Source organism: Bombina bombina, chromosome 6, assembly GCF_027579735.1.
Source record: "Bombina bombina isolate aBomBom1 chromosome 6, aBomBom1.pri, whole genome shotgun sequence".
In the NCBI taxonomy this organism is placed as follows: Eukaryota; Metazoa; Chordata; class Amphibia; order Anura; family Bombinatoridae; genus Bombina; species Bombina bombina.
In genome coordinates this window covers 126,664,881-126,691,898 of record NC_069504.1, presented here as the reverse complement: position 1 = coordinate 126,691,898, position 27,018 = coordinate 126,664,881, and the positions used below count along the sequence as shown (strand labels likewise).

Below are 27,018 nucleotides of genomic sequence, written 5' to 3'. Positions count from 1 at the left end.
GGTTTGAATTGTACACCAAAAAGCAAATAAGATAAACGTTCAAAGTAGAGAAAATTTACATTCACTTTTATTAAACTCTCTACGCTTAGAAAGGTTTCTCCAGTATCTCACGTTATTATCAAGTCCATTCACTAACAGCAATCTGATGACGGACTTATGTAGCGGATGCACAGTATAACACTGCCCATAGACTGTCAGAGGCAGAAGCTCCATAATACGACCACTCATTATTCAATAGTTCATTTTATAGAGCTGCTGCCTCTTGACAATCCAGGTCCGTCTTAAATGCACCTACAGTGTAATGTCTGTAATTCCCAGCACATGGCAGACATTAACTCCATCGCTACTGACAGCCAGAGCAATGTGTGCAAGTTATCTGTACAAATCTGAGCTCATCTGCAATAAAATAGCTACCATTGTCCTCGTCTAATCGCTCCGCCAAAACTCTATCTGAATATACAAACCTCTTCTCGCTGACCTCTTAAATGGTTCTCTTTCAGTCGTAAAATATTAGGGATTACTATGTACCTTCCTTTATTTTATTTTTGTTTCCGTCCGGGTCATTTTATTTGGTGCACATTTCCGGTGGTGTGAAGTTTTGGACGCCAAAAGGTGAGTTGATGTGACAACCATCGCCAACCCTTCGCTGTAATAAGGGGGGATACGTCCGTACCACTGGGTTACACGATGCTTAAATAGCACCACATGGCACGAGTCTGCAGGTGTACGCACACGGGTATATGTCCTCTCTAGCTGCCAGTGCTCTATAGATCGGTCTCTTCTATCTGACAGTATAAAGGGAAGGCAATGTAAATCTGGCTGTAGTATATTATAGTAGTAACCACTCAGATTGCGTGTACTTACATGGGCAAAAAGTGCATTAAAACCGAAGAATATTTTCACGATTATTGTCTGCAGTCATTACGCGGCTTTATGGATGACTTGTGCATACTAGCATTTGAGCATACAGCAGTAGGCCTTGTGCACGCAGCATTCATGCATGCGCTAAACATTACATTATTTTTATTCCATAAACAAAATCATTTCAAACTTGCACTACCCATTATGATTCTAGAACCAAATAAGCCTTAATCTTACAAGCTCATTGGCTGCCATTGCTTGCAGTTTAAGGGCTATTTTTTTTTAACTATGCCTAAATAACATTTACGTTTCTTTAGTGATTCAGAAAGAGCATACGATTTTAAACAACTTTCCAATTTACTTCTTTTATCAATTTTGTTTTGTTCTATTTGGATTCTTTATTGAAGGATCAGCAATGTTCTACTGGGAGCTAGCTGAGCAAATTATTTAACCAATGATAAGAGGTATACTTGTATAACCATCAGCTCCTTAGCCTACCTAGGTTTGCTTTTCAACAAAGGATACCAAGAGAATTAAGCAAATTAGATAATAGAAGTAAATTAGTTTAAACATATATGCTCTAAATGAATCATAAAATATTTTTTTGGTTATAGTTAGTTACATTCATTTGTGAGAGCATGTCATTTTAAAACTAGTAACCCTGTAATCCTATGTGTTTATCCTCTGCAAATTGTTAAACAAATAGTTAAAGTAGAACAATGTTGTTCCTGAGTGAAAAACTGGCTCTGACCCAATCGGCAGCATTAGTTTACAGCTGGGTTGTGCGACTAGCGTTGCTGATTGGAGCTATCAGTGCTCTGCAGCTCCCGAGCAGTACATTAACTATGTGTTAATCCCTTTATGGAGGTTAAACACTTAAAGGGACAGTCTACTCCATAATTGGTATTGTTTAAAAAGATAAATAATCCCTTTATTACTCATTCCCCAGTTTTGCATAACCAACAGTTATATTAATATACTTTATACCTCTGTGATTGCCTTGTATCGAAGCCTCTGCAGACTGCCCCCTTATTTCAGTTCTTTTGATAGACTTGCATTTTAGTCAATCGGTGCCCTCTCATAAGTAACTCAACGGGCGTGAGCACAATGTTATCTATGTGGCACACATGAACTAATGCCCTCTAGCTGTGAAAAACTGTAAAATGCTTTGAGATTAGAGGTGGCTTTCAAGGGCTAGGAAATTAGCATATGAGCCTACCTAGCTTTAGCTTTCAACTAAGAATACCAAGAAAACAAAGCAAATTTGAGGATAAAGGTGAATTGGGAAGTTGTTTAAAATTGCATTCTCTTTCTGAATCATGAAAGTTTAATTTTGAATAGACTGTCCCTTTATGTCCCTTTTTATATACTATTTCCCCATTCTTATACCTTTTTTGAATGCAATTTAGCTAAATTGTGTACAATTAATCACAGGCTAAAGCACCAGCCAGCTGAATTCTCCACCAAACTTCAGTATTTTAGGCAGAATCATTCTGCTCTGAATGCAATTACTAAGTTTCAACCTGGAATTTATTGGATCTGATAGACCAATGTGACTTTGTTAGGAGTTTTTGAGATGTTCAGAAGTCTTCCAGATTTGTAATAATTTTAATATAGTGGCCAGGAATAAAACTAAATGCTAAACTGGTAACTTGTGATTCATTTTACATTATTCTCTGTAATATGGACACCCCGCCCACAAGCACATACAGGGTCTGCACACTGGGCTTTAGAGCCAGCATACTGCAGGCAGAAGAAACAGCAGTTAGAGAGACTTTGGCAATGCCCTTATGTTAAAGGGACAGTGTAATAAAAATTAAACTTTCATGATTCGGACAGGCATGCAATTTTAAACAACTTTCCAATTTACTTTTATCATCAAATTTGCTTTTTTCTTTTGGTATTCTTCGTTGAAAGCTAAACCTAGGTAGGCTCATAAACTGATTTCTAGACTGCTAAAGGCCGTCTCTTATCTCATTGCATTTTGACAGTTTTTCACAGTTAGACACTGCTAGTTGATTTTTGTCATAGTGATAACATTGTGCTTCATATATTCTATGAAGCACAAAATATTCAAAGAGGTAAAAAGTGTATTAATATAATAGTGTTGGTTGTGCAAAAATGGAGAATGGGTAATAAAGGGATTATCTATCTTTTTAAACAATAATTCTTGAGTAGCCTGTCCCTTTAAGGGGCTGTAGGGCAGGGGTGTGCTGATCTGTGGTCTGTTGTAGGCATGTGGATGACAGAGGAACTAATGTGGCATGTGACTGACAGAGAGGCTGCAGGCCTAGGGGTCTGGTCTTTTGTGAGCATTTGGCTTACTATGGTAAGTGCAGGGTCAGTGGTTTGATCTTTGTGACTTATGCAGCGCAAAGATACATGAAGGTGACACACATTATTATTATTATACCACATTGTTTCAATTTTTAAGTATCCCTCCTACCTGAGGTGAAAGGGCAATCAGTTTTATTAAATAAGGGTATGCGGGATGTTAATTACAAACTGTTACATGAAAATGTTATTACTAAGTTTTTGTTACCAATATGTACGGCTATGTGTATATTATAAATAGAATGACAAGCCACATTAGTCTCATGTTACAGTTTACATAAATAAAAGTAGTAGTACCTTTAAAATGTAATCATTTTACCAAGATAATAATAGAAATAATCTAGAAATAAATTCTTTTTACATGATTTGATCTGTATTTTGCAAAGAGGGCTATTATTAATGTTCCATTCTCTGATCAGAATGCCTATTTATTATTATTTATCTCAGCATATAATTCTCCTATATATGGGCAAGTAGCTAAATAACTACGGTGTCTGTTGAAGAATAGTTTCGCTTTTCTACACCAGAATTTTTATCATTTTAAAAGATAGATAATTCCTTTATTACCCATTCCCTAGTTTTGCATAACCAACACGTTTATATTAATATACTTTCTTTCATGTAATTAGCAAGAGTCCATGAGCTAGTGACGTATGGGATATACATTCCTACCAGGAGGGGCAAAGTTTCCCAAACCTTAAAATGCCTATAAATACACCCCTCACCACACCCACAATTCAGTTTTACAAACTTTGCCTCCGATGGAGGTGGTGAAGTAAGTTTGTGCTAGATTCTACGTTGATATGCGCTCCGCAGCAAGTTGGAGCCCGGTTTTCCTCTCAGCGTGCAGTGAATGTCAGAGGGATGTGAGGAGAGTATTGCCTATTTGAATGCAGTGATCTCCTTCTACGGGGTCTATTTCATAGGTTCTCTGTTATCGGTCGTAGAGATTCATCTCTTACCTCCCTTTTCAGATCGACGATATACTCTTATATATACCATTACCTCTGCTGATTCTCGTTTCAGTACTGGTTTGGCTTTCTACAAACATGTAGATGAGTGTCCTGGGGTAAGTAAATCTTATTTTCTGTGACACTCTAAGCTATGGTTGGGCACTTTTATATAAAGTTCTAAATATATGTATTCAAACATTTATTTGCCTTGACTCAGGATGTTCAACATTCCTTATTTTCAGACAGTCAGTTTCATATTTGGGATAAATGCATTTGTTTCAATCATTTTTTCTTACCTTTAAAAATTTGACTTTTTCCCTGTGGGCTGTTAGGCTCGCGGGGGCAGAAAATGCTTCATTTTATTGCGTCATTCTTGGCGCGGACTTTTTTGGCGCAAATTTTTTTTTCTGTTTCCGGCGTCATACGTGTCGCCGGAAGTTGCGTCATTTTTTGACGTTTTTTTTGCGTCAAAAATGTCGGCGTTCCGGATGTGGCGTCATTTTTGGCGCCAAAAGCATTTAGGCGCCAAATAATGTGGGCGTCTTTTTTGGCGCTAAAAAATATGGGCGTCATTTTTGTCTCCACATTATTTAAGTCTCATTATTTATTGCTTCTGGTTGCTAGAAGCTTGTTCACTGGCATTTTTTTCCCATTCCTGAAACTGTCATTTAAGGAATTTGATCAATTTTGCTTTATATGTTGTTTTTTTCTTTTACATATTGCAAGATGTTCCACGTTGCAACTGAGTCAGAAGATACTACAGGAAAATCACTGCACAGTGCTGGAGCTACCAAGCTAAGTGTATCTGCTATAAACTTTTGGTATCTGTTTCTCCAGCTGTTATTTGTATTGCATGTCATGTCAAACTTATTAATGCAGATAAAATTTCCTTTAGTACTGTTACATTACCTGTTGCTGTTCCGTCAACATCTAATTTTCAGAGTGTTCCTGATAACATAAGAGATTTTATTTTTTAAATCCATTAAGAAGGCTATGTCTGTTATTTCTCCTTCTAGTATACATAAAAGACTTTTAAAACTTCTCTTTTTTTCAGATGAATTTTTAAATGAACATCATCATTCTGATACTGATAATGGTTCTTCTGGTTCAGAGGTTTCTGTCTCAGAGGTTGATGCTGATAAATCTTTGTATTTGTTCAAGATGGAATTTATTCGTTCTTTACTTAAAGAAGTGTTATTTGCATTAGAAATAGAGGATTCTGGTCCTCTTGATACTAAATGTAAACGTTTAAATAAGGTTTTTAAATCTCCTGTTGTTATTCCAGAAGTGTTTTATCTCCCTGATGCTATTTCTGAAGTAATTTCCAGGGAATGGAATAATTTGGGTAATTTATTTACTCCTTCTAGACGTTTAAGCAAATTATATCCTGTGCCATCTGACAGATTAGAGTTTTTTGGGACAAAAATCCCTAAGGTTATGGGGCTGTCTCTACTCCTGCTAATGTACTACTATTCCTATGGCAGATAGTACTTCATTTAAGGATCCTTTAGATAGGAAAATTGAATCCTTTCTAAGAAAAGCTTACTTATGTTCAGGTAATCTTCTTAGACCTGCTATATTTTTAGCGGATGTTGCTGCAGCTTCAACTTTTTGGTTAGAAGCTTTAGCGCAACAAGTAACAGATCATAATTTTATAGCATTATTATTATTCTATAACATGCTAATAATTTTATTGGTGATACCATCTTTTGATATCATTAGAGTTGATGTCAGGTATATGTCTCTAGCTATTTTAGCTAGAAAAGCTTTATGGATTAAGCTTGGAATGCTGACATGTCTTCTAAGTCAACTTTGCTTTCCCTTTCTTTCCAGGGTAAATAATCATTTTCGTTCCTTTCCTCACAACAAGGAACAAAAGCCTGATCCTTCATCCTCAGGAGCGGTATCAGTTTGGAAACTATTTCCAGTTTGGAATATATCCAAGCCTTATAGAAACCTATAGCCAGCTCCTAAGTACCTATGAAGGTGCGGCCCTTATTCCAGCTCAGCTGGTATGGGGCAGATTACGTTTTCTTCAAAGAAATTTGGATCAATTCCGTTCTTAATCTCTGGTTTCAGAAACATTGTTTCAGAAAGGTACAGAATTGGCTTCAAGTTAAGGCCTCCTGCTAAGAGATTCTTTTCTTTCCCGTGTCCCAGTTAACACAGCAAAGGCTCGGCATTTCTGAAATGTGTTTCAGATCTAGAGTTGGCTGGAGTATTTATGCCAGTTCCAGTTCTGGAACAGGGGCTGGGGTTTTATTTTATCTCTTCATTGTACCAAAGAAGGTCAATTCCTTCAGACCAGTTCTGGATCTATCATTATTGAATCGTTATGTTTGGATACCAACATTCAAGATGGTTACTGTAGGACTATCCTGCCTTTTGTTTAGCAAGGGCATTATATGTCTACAATAGATTTACAGGATGTGTATCTGCATATTCCGATTCATCCAGATCACTTTTAGTGTCTGAGATTCTCTTTTTAGACAAGCATTACCAGTTTTGTGGCTTTACCGTTTGGCCTAGCCTCAGTTCCAAGAATTTTTTTCAAAGGTTCTCGGTGCCCTTCTTTCTGTAATCAGAGAATAGGGTTTTGGTATTTCCTTATTTGGACGATATCTTGGTACTTGCTCAGTCTTCTCATTTTCGAAGAATCTCATACGAATCGACTTGTGTTGTTTTCTTCAAGTTCATGGTTGGAGGATCAATTTACCAATCAGTTCATTGTTTCCTCAGACAAGGGTAACCTTTTTAGGTTTCTAGATAAATTCAGTATCTATGACTCTGTCCTTGTCAGACAAGAGAAGTTTAACATTGATATCAGCTTGTCAAAACCTTCAGTCACAATCATTCCCTTTGGTAGCCTTATGCATGGAAATGTTGGGTCTTAGGACTGCCGCATCAGATGCGATCTCCTTTGCTCGTTTTCACATGCGATCTCTTCAGCTCTGTATGCTGAACCAATGGTGCAGGGATTACTCAAAGATATCTCAATTAATATCTTTAAACCGATTTTACGACACTCTCTGACATGGTGGACAGATCACCATCGTTTAGTTCAGGGGGCTTCTTTGTTCTTCCGACCTGGACTATAATCTCAACAGATGCAAGTCTTACAGGTTGGGGAGCTGTGTGGGGGTATCTGACGGCACAAGGGGTTTGGGAATCTCAGGAGGTGAGATTTCCGATCAATATTTTGGAACTCCGTGCAATTTTCAGAGCTCTTCAGTCTTGGCCTCTTCTGAAGAGAGAGTTGTTCATTTGTTTTCAGATAGACAATGTCACAACTGTGGCATACATCAATCATCAAGGAGGGACTCACAGTCCTCTGGCTATGAAAGAAGTATCTCGAATTTTGGTTTGGGCGGAATCCAGCTCCTGTCTAATCTCTGCGGTTCATATCCCAGGTATGGACAATTGGAAAGCGGATTATCTAAGTCGCCAAACGTTGCATCCGGGCGAATGGTCTCTTCACCCAGAGGTATTTCTTCAGATTATTCAAATGTGGGAACTTCCAGAAATAGATCTGATGGCTTCTCATCTAAACAAGAAACTTCCCAGGTATCTGTCCAGATCCCGGGATCCTCAGGCGGAGGCAGTGGATGCATTATCACTTCCTTGGAAGTATCATCCTGCCTATATCTTTCCGCCTCTAGTTCTTCTTCCAAGAGTAATCTCCAAGATTCTGAAGGAATGCTCGTTTGTTCTGCTGGTAGCTCCGGCATGGCCTCACAGGTTTTGGTATGCGGATCTTGTCCGGATGGCCTCTTGCCAACCGTGGACTCTTCCGTTAAGACCAGACCTTTTGTCTCAAGGTCCTTTTTTCCATCAGGATCTGAAATCCTTAAATTTAAAGGTATGGAGATTGAACGCTTGATTCTTGGTCAAAGAGGTTTCTCTGACTCTGTGATTAATACTATGTTACAGGCTCGTAAATCTGTATCCAGAGAGATATATTATAGAGTCTGGAAGACTTATATTTCTTGGTGTCTTTCTCATCATTTTTCTTGGCATTCTTTTAGAATACAGAGAATATTACAGTTTCTTCAGGATGGTTTAGATAAGGGTTTGTCCGCAAGTTCCTTGAAAGGTCAAATCTCTGCTCTTTCTGTTCTTTTTCACAGGAAGATTGCTATTCTTCCTGATATTCATTGTTTTGTACAAGCTTTGGTTCGTATAAAGCCTGTCATTAAGTCAATTTCTCCTCCTTGGAGTTTGAATTTGGTTCTGGGGGCTCTTCAAGCTCCTCCATTTGAACCTATGCATTCATTGGATATTAAATTACTTTCTTGGAAAGTTTTGTTCCTTTTGGCCATCTCTTCTGCCAGAAGAGTTTCTGAATTATCTGCTCTTTCTTGTGAGTCTCCTTTTCTGATTTTTCATCAGGATAAGGCGGTGTTGCGAACTTCTTTTGAATTTTTACCTAAGTTGTGAATTCCAACAACATTAGTAGAGACATTGTGGTTCCTTCATTATGTCCTAATCCTAAGAATTCTAAGGAGAAATCGTTGCATTCTTTGGATGTTATTAGAGCTTTGAAATATTATGTTGAAGCTACTAAGTCTTTCCGAAAGACTTCTAGTTTATTTGTTATCTTTTCCGGTTTTAGAAAGGCCAGAAAACTTCTGCCATTTCTTTGGCATCTTGGTTGAAATCTTTATTTCATCTTGCCTATGTTGAGTCGGGTAAGACTCCGCCTCATAGGATTACAGCTCATTCTACTAGGTCAGTTTCTACTTCCTGGGCGTTTAGGAATGAAGCTTCGGTTGATCAGATTTGCAAAGCGGCAACTTGGTCCTCTTTGCATACTTTTACCAAATTCTACCATTTTGTTGTATTTTCTTCTTCTGAAGCAGTTTTTGGTAGAAAAGTACTTCAGGCAGCGGTTTCAGTTTGAATCTTCTGCTTATGTTTTTCATTAAACTTTATTTTGGGTGTGGATTATTTTCAGCAGGAATTGGCTGTCTTTATTTTATCCCTCCCTCTCTAGTGACTCTTGTGTGGAAAGATCCACATCTTGGGTAGTCATTATCCCATACGTCACTAGCTCATGGACTCTTGCTAATTACATGAAAGAAAACATAATTTATGTAAGAACTTACCTGATAAATTCATTTCTTTCATATTAGCAAGAGTCCATGAGGCCCGCCCTTTTTTGTGGTGGTTATGATTTTTTTGTATAAAGCACAATTATTCCAATTCCTTATTTTATATGCTTTCGCACTTTTTTCTTATCACCCCACTTCTTGGCTATTCGTTAAACTGAATTGTGGGTGTGGTGAGGGGTGTATTTATAGGCATTTTAAGGTTTGGGAAACTTTGCCCCTCCTGGTAGGAATGTATATCCCATACGTCACTAGCTCATGGACTCTTGCTAATATGAAAGAAATGAATTTATCAGGTAAGTTCTTACATAAATTATGTTTTTTACCTCTGTGATTACCTTGTATTTTAGCCTCTGTAGACTGCCCCCTTAATTCAGTTCTTTTGACAGACTTGCATTTTAGCCAATCAGTGCTGACTCCTAGGTAACTCCACTTGCGTGAGCACAGTTTTATCTATATGCCACACATGAACTAACACCCTCTAGTGGTGAAGAAATGTCCTATTGCTTTCAGATAAGAGGCGGCCTTCAAGTTCTAAGAAATTAGCATATGAATCTCCTAGGTTTAACTTTCAACTAAGAATTCCAAGAGAACAAAGCAAAATTGGTGATTAAAGTAAATTGGAAAGTTGTTTAAAATTACATGCCCTATCTGAATCATAAGTTTATTTTGGACTAGACTGTCCCTTTAAGCTTTCTGCCATCTCCCCATGTAGTTTTCACCTATGTTTTACTTTATTAATTTTGTATAACGTTACCGTCCTGTACTGTAAGCTACAGTGTGTTGTTTTCCAGGCTGTAAGCTACGCACATATCCAGAATGGACAGACTTGAAGGATATTACTTCTCCGCTCTTCTCAGTGGTTGCTTCCTACTGTCCAGTTTACTGTTCTCCAAGATCACGCGGGAGCAGAGGGATCCTTACATGGATGAGATCTTCCACATCCCCCAGGCCCAACTTTACTGTCAGGGCCACTTTAATCAGGTAATAGAACATACATTATTAGTACAGGGAACACAATACCTATTGTGTTTAAATGATTGACATTTTCTTTAACAAATATAAGAGGTGATTGTTTATTTAAAGGGACAAGTTAACACCTTGTAATTAAAATACATTTTCATTGTGTTGCTATAGAATAACATATCAGCTAAGTCTAAACATTTAAAAAAAATAAATTAACATTCTTTTTCTTCATTAATGGAAAGAGTCCACAGCTGCATTCATTACTTTTGGGAAAAAAGAACCTGGCCACCAGGAGGAGGCAAAGACACCCTAGCCAAAGGCTTAAATATTACTCCCTCTCCCTCAATACCCTAGTCATTCTGCCAAGGGAACAAGGAAAAGTAGGACTACACAAAAGTAACACTACACATAAGCAGGTTGAATCACATAAGAAACATGATTAATAACCCCCCTTAGGAGATATTAACCCGTGATTCCAAGATACAAAAGGAGCCTCACCGAGACCCTGATTAAAGTTAGTCCCGCAAGGTGGTAGCCTCTCGGGAAAACATATGTAATACATTACATTCATGAAAAAGTAAAATGAAATGATCTTACCGGTATCTACGCCGTGGAACAGGAACACGGCCCTTCAAGTGTGACAAATAGTAGCGTTGCCTCTGCCATGGACTTGAGAGAAGAAAGCAGGCAGCGAAACTCGTCAACGCTGATTGCTGGTGGAGTTGTTAATGAGTCGGGATGGTTTCGCAGAAAGACTCTCCATGCATCTCTGGACTCTAATTTTCATCCATGCTCTCACTGAGAGGCTGACAGGATTACTTAAAACTCCAGTCCCATGCCGAAGAGTACTACCCTCCATAAGAGACTATTGAAAAACTTCTGACACTTCTCTGTCAACCTCCTGGAACGAAAGGCAAAGAATGACTGGGGGATGAGGGGAGTGGGAGGAGTATTTAAGCCTTTGGCTGGGGTGTCTTTGCCTCCTCCTGGTGGCCAGGTTCTTTTTTCATAAAAGTAATGAATGCAGCTGTGGACTCTTTCCATCTGAAGAAAAGAAAATGATCAGGTAAGCATAATTTCATGTTTTTGTCGGAATTGTTTTTCCCCACCAGTTGCTTTATTTGGAGGAGTGAATGTCTGGCTTAAGCCTGCAAAGAACAAAGCCAGCCACAGTCATATTGTTAGTATAAATGCATTATTGTTGTTATCTGCTAAATCCAATTGGAGAAAGATATGCAGCAGGGTTAGCCTTGATAAGTCTGCAGCGTGTTTATCCGAGAATTAGAAAATTCACAATTTGTTAGAGCAAAATTACACAAAAATAGGGCAAAATAAATAAATAATGAATGTACAATGCCTTGCAAAATATTAACCCCCCTTGACTTTTTACCTATTTTGTTACATTACAGCCTTAAGTTCAATGTTTTATTAATCTGAATTTTATGTGATGGATCAGAACACAATTGTCTAAGTTGGTGAAGTGAAATGAGAAAAATATATACATAAAACTATTTTTTAGAAATAGAAAACAGAAAATTGGCGTGTGTATGTATTCACCCCCTTTGTTATGAAGCCCATAAAAAGCTCTGGTGCAACCAATTACCTTCAGAAGTCACATAATTAGTGAAATGATGTCCAATTTTCCAGTAAGCAAGAGGCACCACTAACCAAACACTGCCATGAAGTCCAAGGAACTCTCCAAACAAGTAAGGGACAATGTTGTTGAGAAGTACAAGTCAGGGTTAGGTTATAAAAAAAAAATATCCAAATCTTTGATGATCCCCAGGAGCACCATCAAATCTATCATAACCAAATGGAAAGAACGTGGCACAACAGCAAACCTGCCAAGAGACGGCCGCCCACCAAAACTCACGGACCGGGCAAGGAGGGCATTAATCAGAGAGGCAACAGAGACCTAGGAAGAAAGCCATTACTTTCTGCAAAAAAACAAAATGGCACGTTTTGAGTTTGTGAAAAGGCATGTGGGAGACTCCCAAAATGTATGGAGGAAGGTGCTCTTATCTGATGAGACTAAAATTGAACTTTTCGGCCATCAAAGAAAACGCTATGTCTGGCGCAAACCCAACACATCAAATCACCCAAAGAACACCATCCCCACAGTGAAACATGGTGGTGGCAGCAGCATGCTGTGGGGATGTTTTTCAGCAGCCGGGACTGGGAAACTGATCAGAGTTAAGGGAAAAATGGATGGTGCTAAATACAGGGATATTCTTGACCAAAACCTGTACCACTCTGTGCGTTATTTGAGGCTAGGACGGAGGTTCACCTTCCAGCAGGACAATGACCCCAAACACACTGCTAAAGCAACACTTGAGTGGTTTAAGGGGAAACATGTAAATGTGTTGGAATGGCCTAGTCAAAGCCCAGACCTCAATCCAATAGAAAATCTGTGCTCAGACACAAGCGCAAACCATCCAACTTGAAGGAGCTGGAACAGTTTTGCAAGGAGGAATGGGCAAAAATCCCAGTGGTAAGATGTGGCAAGCTCATAGAGACTTATCCAAAGCGACTTGGAGGTGTGATTTCCGCAAAAGGTGGCTCTACAAAGTATTGACTTTAGGGGGGTGAATAGTTATGCACATTGACATTTTTCTGTTATTTTGTCCTATTTGTTGTTTGCTTCACAATAATAATAATACAAAGAAAAACATCTTCAAAGTTGTGGGCATGTTCTGTAAATTAAATGATGCAAATCCTCAAACAATCCATGTTAATTCCAGGTTGTGAGGCAGCAAAACGCGAAAAATGCCAAGCGGGGGGGGGTGAATACTTTTGCTTGATTTCCTGTGCACAAATAAATGAGTAAGGTGTTTACTGTTCCTTTAAATCAGAGGCAGTAGGGGAGTGGGGACTCAAAAGAGCATTTAAACTATTGGTGAAAAGGGACTCGTCTCTAAACTATTGGTAAAGAGGGACTCGCCTCTAAACTATTGGTAAAGAGGGACTCGCCTCTAAACTATTGGTAAAGAGGGACTCGCCTCTAAACTATTGGTAAAGAGGGACTCGCCTCTAAACTATTGGTAAAGAGGGACTCGCCTCTAAACTATTGGTAAAGAGGGACTCGCCTCTAAACTATTGGTAAAGAGGGACTCGCCTCTAAACTATTGGTAAAGAGGGACTCGCCTCTAAACTATTGGTAAAGAGGGACTCGCCTCTAAACTATTGGTAAAGAGGGACTCGCCTCTAAACTATTGGTAAAGAGGGACTCGCCTCTAAACTATTGGTAAAGAGGGACTCGCCTCTAAACTATTGGTGAAGAGGGACAAACCTCTAAACTTGGTGAAAAGGGACTCACCTCTAATCTACTGGTGAAGAGGAACTCGCCTCTAAATTATTGGTGAAAAGGGACTCGCCTTTAAACTTGGTGAAAAGGGACTCGCCTTTAAACTTGGTGAAAAGGGACTCGCCTTTAAATTTGGTGAAAAGGGACTCGCCTTTAAACTTGGTGAAAAGGGACTCGCCTTTAAACTTGGTGAAAAGGGACTCGCCTTTAAACTTGGTGAAAAGGGACTCGCCTTTAAACTTGGTGAAAAGGGACTCGCCTTTAAACTTGGTGAAAAGGGACTCGCCTTTAAACTTGGTGAAAAGGGACTCGCCTTTAAACTTGGTGAAAAGGGACTCGCCTTTAAACTTGGTGAAAAGGGACTCGCCTTTAAACTTGGTGAAAAGGGACTCGCCTTTAAACTTGGTGAAAAGGGACTCGCCTTTAAACTTGGTGAAAAGGGACTCGCCTTTAAACTTGGTGAAAAGGGACTCGCCTTTAAACTTGGTGAAAAGGGACTCGCCTTTAAACTTGGTGAAAAGGGACTCGCCTTTAAACTTGGTGAAAAGGGACTCGCCTTTAAACTTGGTGAAAAGGGACTCGCCTTTAAACTTGGTGAAAAGGGACTCGCCTTTAAACTTGGTGAAAAGGGACTCGCCTTTAAACTTGGTGAAAAGGGACTCGCTTTTAAACTTGGTGAAAAGGGACTCGCCTTTAAACTTGGTGAAAAGGGACTCTCTTTTAAACTTGGTGAAAAGGGACTCGCCTCTAAACTACTGGTGAAAAGGGACGCACTTCTAAACTACTGGTGAAAAGGGACGCACCTCTAAACTATTGGGGAAGAGGGACGCACCTCTATAAGTCTGACTTTTATTTTAGACTGAAACATGCGCTTTTCAGAAAAAACAAAACTGTAATACATTTTGAAATTCTCTCTGTTCAATGAAACCAAGCAATAGCAACAGTTTTCCTTTAAGGATAGTTGCAGGGCATGGCAATTCGAGTGAAGAAATTGCGCACTGATATGACTGAGAAGTGACCTGGTCAGTCAGGCTATACGCATTTGGTTGGGAAGATATTTGTGTGATTTAATCACTTCTGACACTTTCATGCAGACAGACTCTATTTCTTCATTTTATATGTTTTATTTCTTGTGAAATTAATATTTATGAATATAGATAAGTGGATAGAAAATGTGTTTTATACACGATTTTATTAGTTTTCCAAAAAAAAAAACCCGTTTTTACAGACATCATTGGTTAGTTGTGTATGTGTATATTTAAAAAAATAAAATTAACCCCTTTGCTGCTGTCATTTTGATCCCCTGTGGTGAAGACAGGGATAGATAGATGATTGCACCCAATGCATTTAAACATATATTTTTTTTAAGCAGACCAAGCACTTTAAGAAACTAGCCTTAAAAGGACAGTCTACAATATAATTTTTATTGTTTTAAAAGATAATCTCTATTACCCATTCCCCAGTTTTGCATAACAAACAGTTATATTATACTGTTTACCTCTGTGATTACCTTGTATCTAAGCCTCTGCAGATTGCCCCCTGATCACATGACTTTTTATTTATTATCTATTGACTTGCATTTTAGCCAATTAGTGCTCTGTTGTGCTGACTCCTAAATAACTCCACTTGCGCGTGAACATAATGTTATCTATAGGGCCCACATGGATTAGCATTGAAAAGCAAATAAAAAAACGTGATAAGAGGCTGTCTATAGTGGCTTAGAAATTTAGAGGTTTAAATATTATAAAGTATATTAATATAACAATGTTGATTGTGCAAACTGGGGAATGGGTAGTAAAGGCAGAATTATGTAACATTATTTTAGCGGCAGTTTTAAAAATGAAAAGATTTGAGAGATTTTAGCTCTCAAAGTTGCGCTTACCTGGTCTCCTCTCCAGGTTCTTCTGATCAGGTCTTCGTTTTCAAAAGCTGTTCTTGGGTGCGCTGTCTAATCACAGTGCGCCCGATCGCGCTATTGAACTGATTGTAGCTTGCTCCCACTCTGGTCTGGTGGCGAGCTACAATCAGTTCAATGGTGCGATCGGGCGCACTGTGATTATACAGCGCGCCCGCAAACCGCTTTTGAAAACGAAGACCTGTTTAGAAGAGCCTGGAGAGGAGACCAGGTAAGTGCAACTTTGAGAGCTAAAATCTCTCAAATCTTTTGATTTTTAAAACTGCAGCTAAAATAATGTTACATAATTCTGCACTATGTGCAGAATTATATAACATTTTTTAAGTTTACTGTCCCTTTAAAAAGATAGATAATGCCTTTACTACCCATTCCCCAGTTTTGCACAATCAACATTGTTATATTAATATACTTTATAACATTTAAACCTCTAAATTTCTGCCTGTTTCTAAGCCACTACAGACAGCCTCTTATCAGCGGGCACGCTGTCTAGTCGCAGCCAGCCCGATCCCGCCATTAAACTAAATGCAGCTTGCTTCTGGTCTGGTAGCAGGAGCGAGCTACATTCAGTTTAATGGCGCGATCGGGCCGGCTGCGACTAGACAGCGTGCCCATGATGCGCTTATGCAAATTAAGACCCGCTCTGTAGAGTCAGGAGTAGCGGTCAGGCAAATTGCATTTTGTAATAAAATATCTCTGCAATCTTTTGTTTTATAAACTTTGCGTAGGTTTACTGTCCCTTTAATAAAACCGCACATTGCAGCTAACTGTTCATACCAGGTCATGAGTATTACTATGATTATCACTTAAATTGATGGTAAATTTTACGTTTTAAAATTAGTTCTGGAATCTAAGCGATATTTTAGATGAACTTTAATTGATCACTTCTAATAAAGATGCTCTATAACTTACATTTTTATCTAGCCGTGCAATTCTAATAGCCATGCACTTCAAAACTCATATTTTTTTGTTAGCGAATGATGTAAACTGTTCTCCAATTGTCACTGTAGCTACACGGCACTTTTTTTTTGTAGCTAGAGTGCCGATTTGAAGAACAGTTCAAACCGTTGGCTCACAAAAAATGAGTTCTGAAGTGCATGGCTGGAGTGTGGGGTATTTGAATGGTACAGCTAAATTAAAACATAAGTTACAGCACATCTTCATTAGAAGTGACCAATTAAAGTCCCTAGAAAATACCACTTCGATTCCGAACCTGATTTTAAAACATAAAGTTTACCATCACTTTAATAGCTATTAGGACTTGATTTCAAACGTGGGGTCTTATAATAGAGCTAAAATGAGGGGTTATTTAGTGTCTTGTAGTAAACCCTTGAAAACAGAGCCAGTGCTGTTGGGAATTTGTCAGCTTGAAGAAAACAAAGCCACTAATTTGAACGAGGAGAATTGCTTTTTTCAAATAAGGGATCTCACACCACTCTGTGCATTGTGGGTAGGTGACAGAGGTGCTTCCCCTATGCTTTTGTTTTGTATATATACTGTTCTATCTGCTAATTACTCCTGCAAATGACAAACAGATGATAGTTTTAATATGGTTTTGTTTTTAAACTGTTTCTGTAAACTAATCAATCTATTGTGCTATAGAAAGTTGCACTTCTACATTGCTTAACATAAATCTTATAATTTATTCCATTACTTATTTTATGTAAAGTATTTTAAGAATAGTAATTCCATTTAAACACCGTTATCTGTTTTTGTTCTTTCTTTCATAACAATAGTTTTATTGTCTCCCTTATTTTTTATTTATTTTTTAAGTGGGATCCAATGATCACAACGCTCCCTGGCTTGTACCTGGCATCTGTGGGGATAGTGAAACCAGTGTCCTGGCTTTTTGGATGGAGTGACAGTGTAGTATGCTCTCCTGGGATGCTGAGATTCATTAACCTTCTCTTTAGCCTTGGCAATCTTTATATCCTTTATCTACTTATTTGTAGGCTACACAATAAAAACAAGGTAGGTATTAACTTTATTTATTTAACAATACTGTAAATCAAACAAGAATGTTACACTGAGTTATAAAGCATAAAGTGAATAATATACAAAAAGTAATTAACCGTCAACAATGTGAAGTTGTAGCATTATATCATATTATCAGTGCTTGTTATGTATTTGATTTATATGATTAACTGCTGAAAATGTAGTAACAAGGGTTGATAAATATGTAACTTTTGTCTACCACACTTACATATGGTATAATGCAAATCTGATGAATGTGTAGACAATAATATAGATTCCATCTTATTAAAGATTCCTCTAGTACCTCTTGTTTCTTTACAAAATCCAAATCCTTTATTGAAGCATATAACAAACCATCATGCAACGTTTCGGGCTCACAGGCCCTTAATCATGCAGAGTGAGCCTATACACCTGGGTCAAATTTAAAGTTCCATACTACCAATCACCAACATGGGATTTTTAACCCATTACATTTAAGAAAACACCAAATATCCTTATTTCTTTGTTATACTGCCACCCTGTGGTCACCTATAAAAACCATAAAACTTTTTTTTACATTATGTTTCATGCACAAATATATACAAAGTTTTATGTATACATTATGATCTGTTATAAATTATTACAATATAATTTGTAGGCACAATAATACTAAATGCTATAAGAGGTACCTTATTAAAATACAGATAGATCAAGTTCCCTGTTGAGGCCCTTTGGTTACCAAAAGGCCTCTCTGTGTTTCAGAAAGCATTCTCTATTTCCTCCTCCCCAAGGTATATGTATGTGGTCAGTAAATTGCCACCTCAGTTAATCTGCATGCCACCGGTGCTTGCTTATCTTTTTTTCCTAATGTTTGATTTATTTTGAGTTAAACGTTCCCTCATCTTACGGGTCATCTTGCCTAGATAGAAAAATCTGTGGACCAATAACAAGAGGCATATTTGCATAGCCACCAATTAGCAGCTAGCTCCTGGTAGTGCATCGTTTATTCTTAGTCTACCATGGTATGCTTTTCATCAAAGGATGCCAAGAGAACAAAGCACATTTGATGAGAGATGGGAAAAGTCTCTAATTGCATGTTCTTTCTGAAGCATAACATTTTGACTTTAATTTACCTTTAAATAGTTTTCAAAACATCTTCCTCATGAAAACCTTATGGCTACGTTTGACTGGCATAACTTTTGTATCCTAAGTCAGGGGTCGACAAATCTGTTTAAAATTTGTGAGCCAGTAAGAATATTTAGTAGCCAGACATACTTTTAGGAGCCAGACAGGGGTATCTGTATATAGATCTATGGTGAATAACCCAAAAAGTTAGGAGCCAGGAGTAAAATTCTAGGAGCCAGTGGCTTCTGGGTTTGTCGAGCCCTGTCCTAAGTAAAATGTTTGGTTATCACCTGTTATTTTACTATATTTGAATATTAGAAATAAATATGCAAATATTAAAATCTCAATTTCTATAGTGTTCAGCTATTGAGTTGGCGCAGTCAAAACCCAATTTACTTCTTATGAAGTGAACAAAATAATCATCATTTTCTATTTTTCTAGTATTTATTTAGGAATTGGTATTGATAAAAAGATAATAGAATCTTAAGCCAGTTGGGTTATCTCACTGTGATATACTTACTTATGAATGAAACTTGCAAGTAACAAGGTGGACAGGGGACAGACTACTGAACTAATTTTCTTCATATTTTCAAGTTTTGTATTATTTGCCAAATTGTCTATTTTATTCTGTTAAGGTCATTTGAAAAATCTGTCTTCTAGTGGATAGTAATTTAAAATTTAAAGAGCAATTCTCAATTAAAATAAACAATATAATAACACTTTCGTGTTTTAAAAATTAAACAAATAATAATGAATTTGCTTCCTCTAAGTGACTGATCTGCCAGTGGTTACTGTTCAGCGTCACTGTTTTGTAGGGAAAAAACCTACACCCAGTTAATCTGCATAAAATATACTGAGGAACTGAAATCCAGTATTGGTTGTTGAGTATACATATACAAAAGGAAGTGCTAACTTCACCAGTCGATTGACTGCTTGTGCACACCTAGGTAAGAGTGCACAAGTGTATTTTGTTAACAGGAATCAAGAGATAGACAAAGTGTTTTCAGCTAGCATCCAGTCTTGCCTTGCAGCTCTGGAGCTTACTTTAACTATGTGTTAAACTCTTTTGCAGGAGATATGCAATTGATAGTGTAATATAAAACACCGCACTTTAGAGCATTCCTTTTTACAGGTGCAAAACAGTTATATGCAAGTAATAGTGCAATAATAACACTTTACAGTATTCTCTATTTGCACTTTTATTTTAATTTTACTATTGCAGTTCCTGCTAGTTTCAGTTCAAATTAAATCGGCTATTGCTTAACCAACTTTGCTGCTCTTTCATTGAATGATGTGAAATGTTTAAAGCGATGCAAAACTTAACATGGTTTAAAACCAGGTCCGGAATCTAACGGATATTTTTAGATGAACTTTAAATGATCACTTCTCATGAAGATGCGCTGTAACTTTCTTTTAATCTAGCTGTGCTTATGGTTTCAACTGTTATCCAATCGGCGCTCTAGCCCTATGGCACTTTTTTTTTTGTAGCTAGAGCACCAATTGAAGAACAGTTTAAACCGTTAGCTCACAAAAAATGAGTTTCGAAGTGAGCGGTCAGAAAGTGGGCTATTAGAATGGCACAGCTAGATTAAAAAGTAATTTACAGCGCATATTTATTAGAAGTTATCAATTATAGAGCCTGTAAAATATTGCTTAGATTTCGGATCTGATTTTCAAACATATTAAGTTTACCACTTTAAAGTGAAAGTAAATCCTAGTGTTTTACAAATGCTAGGATTGACTATTGAAACAAATAAAGGGGACTTTCATTCATGAAGTATAAGATACTTCATGTAGAAAGCTCCTTTATTTGTTTCAACCGATCGCCGCTCTTAGCTGCTACAGCAGCCCACGGCTAAAAAATCTTTTTGCTAAGAGGTGACGTTTTCACCGCTTATCCAATAGCCGTGTGGTAAATCTGGCTTGGCGCCCATGGGAGCGGGATTTACCTGCATGGCTATTGGCTAAGAGGTGAAAATGTAACCTCTTAGCAAAAATTTTTTTTAGCCGTGGGCTGCTGTAGCAGCTAAGAACGGCGATCAATTGAAACAAATAAAGGAGCTTTCTACATGAAGTATCTTATACTTCATGAATGAAAGACTCCTTTATTTGTTTCAATAGTAAATCCTAGAGTTTGTACAACGCTAGGATTTACTTTCACTTTAAGTCCAAGATCCTTTAACTCACTATTTGCTGTATAATAGAAATGTTCTTCTGTGAGTTGCATTGCATGATCATGTAATAAATCTTTAATTTGGGATGCGTTTTTTTTTTTTTTTTGCAATACCACATTTTAATACTTGTTGTTTTCTTTAATTTATCCTTAGGTTTCAAGCTCAAAAAGAATCCTGTCTACCCTCACATTATATTTGTTTCCTACCCTTTATTTTTTTACGTTCCTCTATTATTCGGACACCGGCTCGACCTTTTTTGTCCTTTTTACTTATTTAATGTCTCTTTATGGAAACCATAAAAGCGCCGCTCTTTTGGGCCTTTGCGCTTTCTTTTTTCGACAAACAAACATCATATGGATTATTTTCTGCGCTGGAAACATCATTGCGGAAAAGTTAACCGAAGCGTGGAATTCTCACCTGAAGAAGAGGGATGTTAAACCTTTACCAAAAGGATCGTTTTCAGAAACATGGGCTGCCCTAAAGTTTCTTGTTTGTTACGCCATGTCTATTAAGAATATAATATCCCTTTTTATGTTAACTTGGCCTTACGTTGTTTTAGTTATTGGCTTTCTCGTCTTTATTGCAATCAATAACGGAATAGTAGTAGGAGACAGATCAAGCCATGAAGCTTGTTTAAATTTCCCCCAGCTATTTTATTTCTTTGGATTTACTTGTTTATTTTCCTTTTCTCAACTTCTTTCACCACAGAAAGTAGCAGATTTCTTTAAATCTTTATGGAGACGTCCCCTGCTTTATATAGTGTTAACTGCCCTGTTTTTATTTTTAATCTGGAAATTCACCTTCGTACACAAGTATCTACTTGCAGATAATCGACACTACACATTCTACGTCTGGAAGAATATTTATCAGCGCCACGAGTTGATAAAATACTTGCTGGTGCCAGTGTATGTTTTTGTTGCTTGGACTATTACAGATGCGCTAAAATTAAAATCTATTTTTTGGCTGTTTATGTTTCTTGTTTGTTTACTGGCTGCCACGGTTCCTCAGAAATTACTGGAGTTTCGCTACTTTATCCTGCCCTACCTTCTTTTCAAGCTCAACATACCAATTCCTTCCATTAACAAGCTTCTACTGGAGCTGGCGCTATATGTTTTTGTAAACATATTAACATTTTATCTGTTTTTGAATAAAACCTTTCATTGGCCGGACAGTGAAGAAACGCAGCGGTTTATGTGGTAAACAAACAGGAAGGACATATGGATACCCTTTTATTTAGGATGAGCAAATTCATTTTTAAATATTGTGTATATATTTTTGTTGGAAGTAAAAATGTATTTGGCTTTCGATACTGATTTATACTTTACACATTCCAAAGGGAAATGAGGTTTTTTTTTTTTTTAGAGCAGGTTTATATTGCCAAATCATAATCAATTATATAATTTAAAGGGACATGAAACCCATTTTTTATATTTCATGATTTAGATAGAGCATGCAGTTTTAAATAACTTTGCAATTTACTTCTATTATCTAAAATGTTTAGTTCTCTTAGTATTCCTTGTTGAAAAGTATACCTAGGTAGACTCAGAAGCTGCTGATTGGTGGCTGCACATATATCCATCTTGCCATTGACCTTCAGATTACTCCCAGTATTGCATTGCTGCTCCTTCTACAAAGGATACTAAGATAATGAAGAAAATGAAAAAATATGTCAATTGGAAAGTTGTATTAAAATTGTATGATCTGATTGGATGATTTGAATAATGAAATACATGTTTTGGGTTTCATTTCCATTTAACATGCTATATTATGGAAATACTTTCTTTAATAATTGTACAGATTTTGCAGTTTGTGAGAAAAAAACACTAAGTTCAAAGCATGTTATAAAATGATGATTTTTACTGGTTAAAGAACAAGTTCAGCACTGTAAAATTCTAAAGCATTATAGCACAGATACCCTCAATGCAATGTGTTTAACCCTCACAAAGAGTGATTAAGGTCTGCAAGTGCTGCTATTAAAAACATCCTTACAAGAAAGAAAAAATACTATCAGTTTCAAACACTGCACAGATCAAGTAGGAATTTTAGACAGTTAAAAGGACAGTCAACGCTAAAATTGTTATTGTTTAAAAAAGATAGATAATGCCTTTACTACCCATCTCCAGCTTTGCACAACCAACATTGTTATATTAATATACTTTATAACAATGAAACCTCTAAATGTCTGCCTGTTTCTAAGCCATTAAATAAAGCCTCATATCACATGATTTCTATTTGCTTTTCACAACAGGGGAGTGCTAGTTCATGTGAGCCATATAGATAACATTGTAATCATGCCCGTGTTTTGTGGCAGACACTGCACTTATTGGCTAAAATGCACGTCAATAGATAATAACTAAAAGTCATGTGATCAGGGGCTGTCAGAAGATGCTTAGATACAAGATAATCAGAGGTAAAAAGTATATTAAAGGGACATAATACTCATATGCTAAATCACTTGAAACTGATGCAGTATAACTGTAAAAAGCTGACTGGAAAATATCACCTGAGCATCTCTATGTAAAAAAGGAAGATATTTTACCTCACAATTTCCTCAGCTCAGCAGAGTAAGCTCTGTGTAAAAAGTTATAATTCAGCTGCTCCCAGCTGCAGGTAAAAACAAAAAAAAAATTAAGAAATTAACAGCAGCCAATCAGCATCAACAGTGCTGAGGTCATGAACTCTTTTACTGTGATCTCATGAGATTTCACTTAACTCTCATGAGATTTCATAGTAAGCTGAATAAGGAAATAATATGAGAGTTCACGAGGCTCATCCCCTAAGCTGTCCCAGGACAGACATACTAATATACTGCTTAGAAATCCTTTACAATGGGTTGTGGCTACTGAGGAACTTTTGAGGTAAAATATTTTACATAGAGATATTCAGGAGATATTTTCTAGTTGGCTTTTGACAACTATACTGCATCACTTTCAAGTGTTTAAACATTTGGGTATTATGGCCCTTTAATATAACTGTTGGTTGTGCAAAACTGGAAAATGGGTAATAAAGGGATTAGCTATCTTTTTAAACAATAAAACATCTGGTGTAGACTGTCCCTTTAATGCCAAGCTTTTCTGTTCTTAAACAGCAGTGTGGGGTTCTGTAAAAAAGTAGTGCAGCTTGGTGATTCAAGCACTTCTATGCAATATACACTTTGTATATCAGTCATAATAATTTTAACTTTGTAACAAATTTGACAAAGAGAATAGACACACACAGCTCAATTTATCAATCCATGGCGGACAGGGGGAGCGTTCATATTTGCCCCTGTCCACCCGAGCTCTCCTCTGTGGGCAGCAATCCGCTGCATGAATTTAACATTGCACACAAGCATGGTAAATCTTGACCACAGGTTCTCTTGTGCGAACGTGCAGTTGAAGGGAGGAAAAAGGCTTGATAAACTGAGCCCACAGTGTAAGCATCCGACTGTATTGATCAAGCATGTTTAAAAGTGGGTACAGCCTCCCTTGTATAAATATGTGATGGGTGTTGGTAATAAAGAGTTTTCCAGTTGATACATTTATTACAGAAATAAATATGGGTTGCGATTGCTGATTGGTGGCTAAATGTAGCCACCAATCAGCAAGCGCTATCCAGGGTGCTGATCCAAAAATGGACAGGCTTCTTAGCTTAGATTCCTGCTTTTTCAAATAAAGAAGCAAGAGAACGAATAAAGATTTATAATAGGAGAAAATGATAAAGTTGCTTAAAATTTGCATGCTCTATCTGAATCATAAAAAAACCCATTTGGGTTTAGTATCCCTTTAAGGTCAGTCCAGCGCTGAAAGGAAGGGGCTTAGGTCCTGAAATTTATTGGTTTTAGTTCCAAGGATTAAATATTAAATTAAATGTTTATTGCTTTTGTATGAAATTCTGAGCTGTAAAGATTTTTTTCTATTAAAGTGACAGTGCACTGTTTTTTTTTCTTTCTTTTTTTAATGTGTTCCCAATGATCAATTTTATTTGTTGAAGTGTATTAAATTGTTTACAGATAACCCCTTTCCCTTTTATTTTATCATTTGAAATCACTGCTTTGCCTGTTGTATCCCACCTACACTGTAAATGTAGTACTGGTTATAGAAAAGCTCTGTAAACAAGAACATTTAGGAAAAAATCATGCTTCCATTGGGAGTTTGACAGAGAGAGAACAATGGAAAATCAACATTTTAGTATCTAAGTGTTGGTCTCACTGTGTATAGAGAGATACGATAGAGGATTTTTTGTAAATATATAGAAATAAGCTAATTAGGTCTCTGCTCCCTGCAAGCTCAGCCCATTTGATCGCGTTCTGATTTTATTAAACAGTAACAGCTATTTAAGTTACAAAAATAAAGCTAAAGGATCAATTTTATGTACATTTTATACTCTGCAGCTGGTATAACAAGTCTTTGCAAACACATTAAAATTAAACCAATTTGACAGTACACTGTCCCTTTAATCACTTGCTGTTTAAGTGAATTGTGCAATGAAATGTATATTTTCCTGTTATTTGCTTTGTTAATTATGATTTGTTTGTGACAATGTTATGTAAAAGTTTACAAAAAAGAAAAAAAAAACTATAGGATTCCTTGAAAAATTACAAACCAAGATATACAATTAATGAAATGTGCTACTGTTTTCAGTATTTGCAAAGAAAGGAAGTTAAAGTATTGTGTAAAAATGTATTGCAGAACATTGTTGTTAAATGATTTTGTCACCGTATTACAATTAGATTTTGTAATGTGAAAACGTTCTTTTTGTACTTCTATTTCTGTTGACATATAAAAGCGAAAATAAATTTATAAAAATATATATATATATTTGCTTACTGTTAATATTAAGTTTTAACACAATTGTTGTTTTTTAAAGTAATCAAGGAAAATGTGTACAGTTTATAAAAAAGCAAATAAATCAGTTTTTTGTTGAAATGTAGCCCTTTGATAAATGTGTGTGGTATGTATGTTGTGTTAATATACAATGTCAGACTTTTTAAGTACTTTATTAAAGTTATAGAAAATCCTAGCATTTCGGAAATTGTAGGATTTACCAGTGCAACAAATAAAGGGGAGTTTCAGTCATGAAGTATAAAATACTTCATGTTGAAACTTCTTTTATTTGTCTGTAGCGTTCGCCGCACTAAACGCCTCAGGCCGCCAACAGCAGAATTCTGTTTATCACTGAGGTGATCTTAGCCAATAGCCGTGCGGGCCAGCTTGGCATTATGCCGGATAGCTAGCACGCTATTGGCTAAAATGACCTCAGTAATAAATAGCCTTCTGCCGTGGGCTGCCTGAGATGCTCAGTGTGGCGAACGCTCAGACAAATAAAGCAACTTTCAGCATAAAGTATTTTATACTTCATGACTGAAAGTCCCCTTTATTTGTTGCACTGGTAAATCCTAGTGTTTCAGAAACGCTAGGATTTATTATCACTTTTAACAGCTTTTCTCCAACATTGGTGTGTCCGGTCCACGGCGTCATCCATTACTTGTGGGATATTCTCCTCCCCTACAGGGAAAGGCAAGGAGAGCACACAGCAAGAGCTGTCCATATAGCTCCCCCTCTGGCTCCGCCCCCCAGTCATTCTCCTTGCCGCTCTGAACAATAGTTGAAGTCACAACAAAGGCTGTGGCTGGGACTGTAGTGGGGTTAAAATTGCAAACTGCTCCGGTTTCCATATTTTAAGGGTTAACAGCTTGAAAATTGGGGTGCAATACTTTGAATGCATTAAGACACTGTGGTGAAAATTGGTAAAGATTGGATAATTCCTTCATAGTTTTTCACATATTCAGTAATAAAGTGTGCCCTGTTTAACATTTAAAGAGACAGTAACGGTTTTGTTTTAAAACGGTTTTTGTACTTTATTAACCAGTTTAAGCCTGTTTAACATGTCTGTACCTTCTGATATATCATGTTCTGTATGTATGGAAGCCAATGTGGTTCCCCCTTCAAATATATGTGATAATTGTGCCATAGCGTCCAAACACAGTAAGGACAGTATTGTCACAAATAGTAAGGTTGCCCAGGATGATTCCTCAGATGAAGGAAGTAGAGATAGTTTTACATCTTCTCCTTCTGTGTCTATACCAGTTATGCCCGCGCAGGCGACCCCCTAGTACTTCTAGCGCGCCAATGCTTGTTACTATGCAACAATTGACGGCAGTAATGGATAACTCCATAGCTAATATTTTATCCAAAATGCCAGCATTTCAGAGAGAGCGCGATTGCTCTGTTTTAAACACTGCAGAGCAGGAGGGCGCTGATGATAATTTTTCTGTCATACCCTCACACCAGTCTGAAGTGGCAGTGAGGGAGGGTTTCTCAGATGGAGAAATTTCTGATACAGGAAG

The 27,018-nt window shown here is 37.2% G+C and overlaps 2 protein-coding genes across 3 annotated transcripts in view; one reads left to right on the top strand and one right to left on the bottom strand.

The window, feature by feature from the left end:
* TPRKB (TP53RK binding protein) overlaps positions 1-919 on the bottom strand; it is a 63,858-nt gene extending 62,939 nt beyond the window's left edge. The window contains exons 1-2 of one of the 2 annotated variants that reach the window (XM_053716601.1): positions 865-919; positions 529-785 (exon numbers count right to left, since the gene is read on the bottom strand). The gene's annotated coding sequence lies outside the window, so the exon portion shown is untranslated. Of the gene's footprint in view, positions 1-464; positions 786-864 lie in introns of those variants that run through there. The other variant, XM_053716602.1, reaches the window with a different exon arrangement.
* On the top strand, positions 591-25,597 carry ALG10 (ALG10 alpha-1,2-glucosyltransferase). The gene is made up of 4 exons (XM_053716600.1): positions 591-612; positions 10,051-10,240; positions 17,212-17,409; positions 20,844-25,597. Exons 2-4 carry the CDS (start codon positions 10,076-10,078, stop codon positions 21,888-21,890), a joined length of 1,410 nt encoding a protein of 469 aa, XP_053572575.1. The 5' UTR covers positions 591-612; positions 10,051-10,075; the 3' UTR covers positions 21,891-25,597.
* Positions 25,598-27,018: the final 1,421 nt, after the last annotated feature.

Excerpts from the sequence above, each read along its gene's own strand:
- ALG10 (XM_053716600.1), top strand. The coding sequence starts at position 10,076 with ATGGACAGACTTGAAGGATATTACTTCTCCGCTCTTCTCAGTGGTTGC. Across the intron at positions 10,241-17,211 it reads GTCAGGGCCACTTTAATCAG|TGGGATCCAATGATCACAAC; the intron begins GTAATAGAACAT and ends TTATTTTTTAAG. Across the intron at positions 17,410-20,843 it reads GGCTACACAATAAAAACAAG|GTTTCAAGCTCAAAAAGAAT; the intron begins GTAGGTATTAAC and ends ATTTATCCTTAG.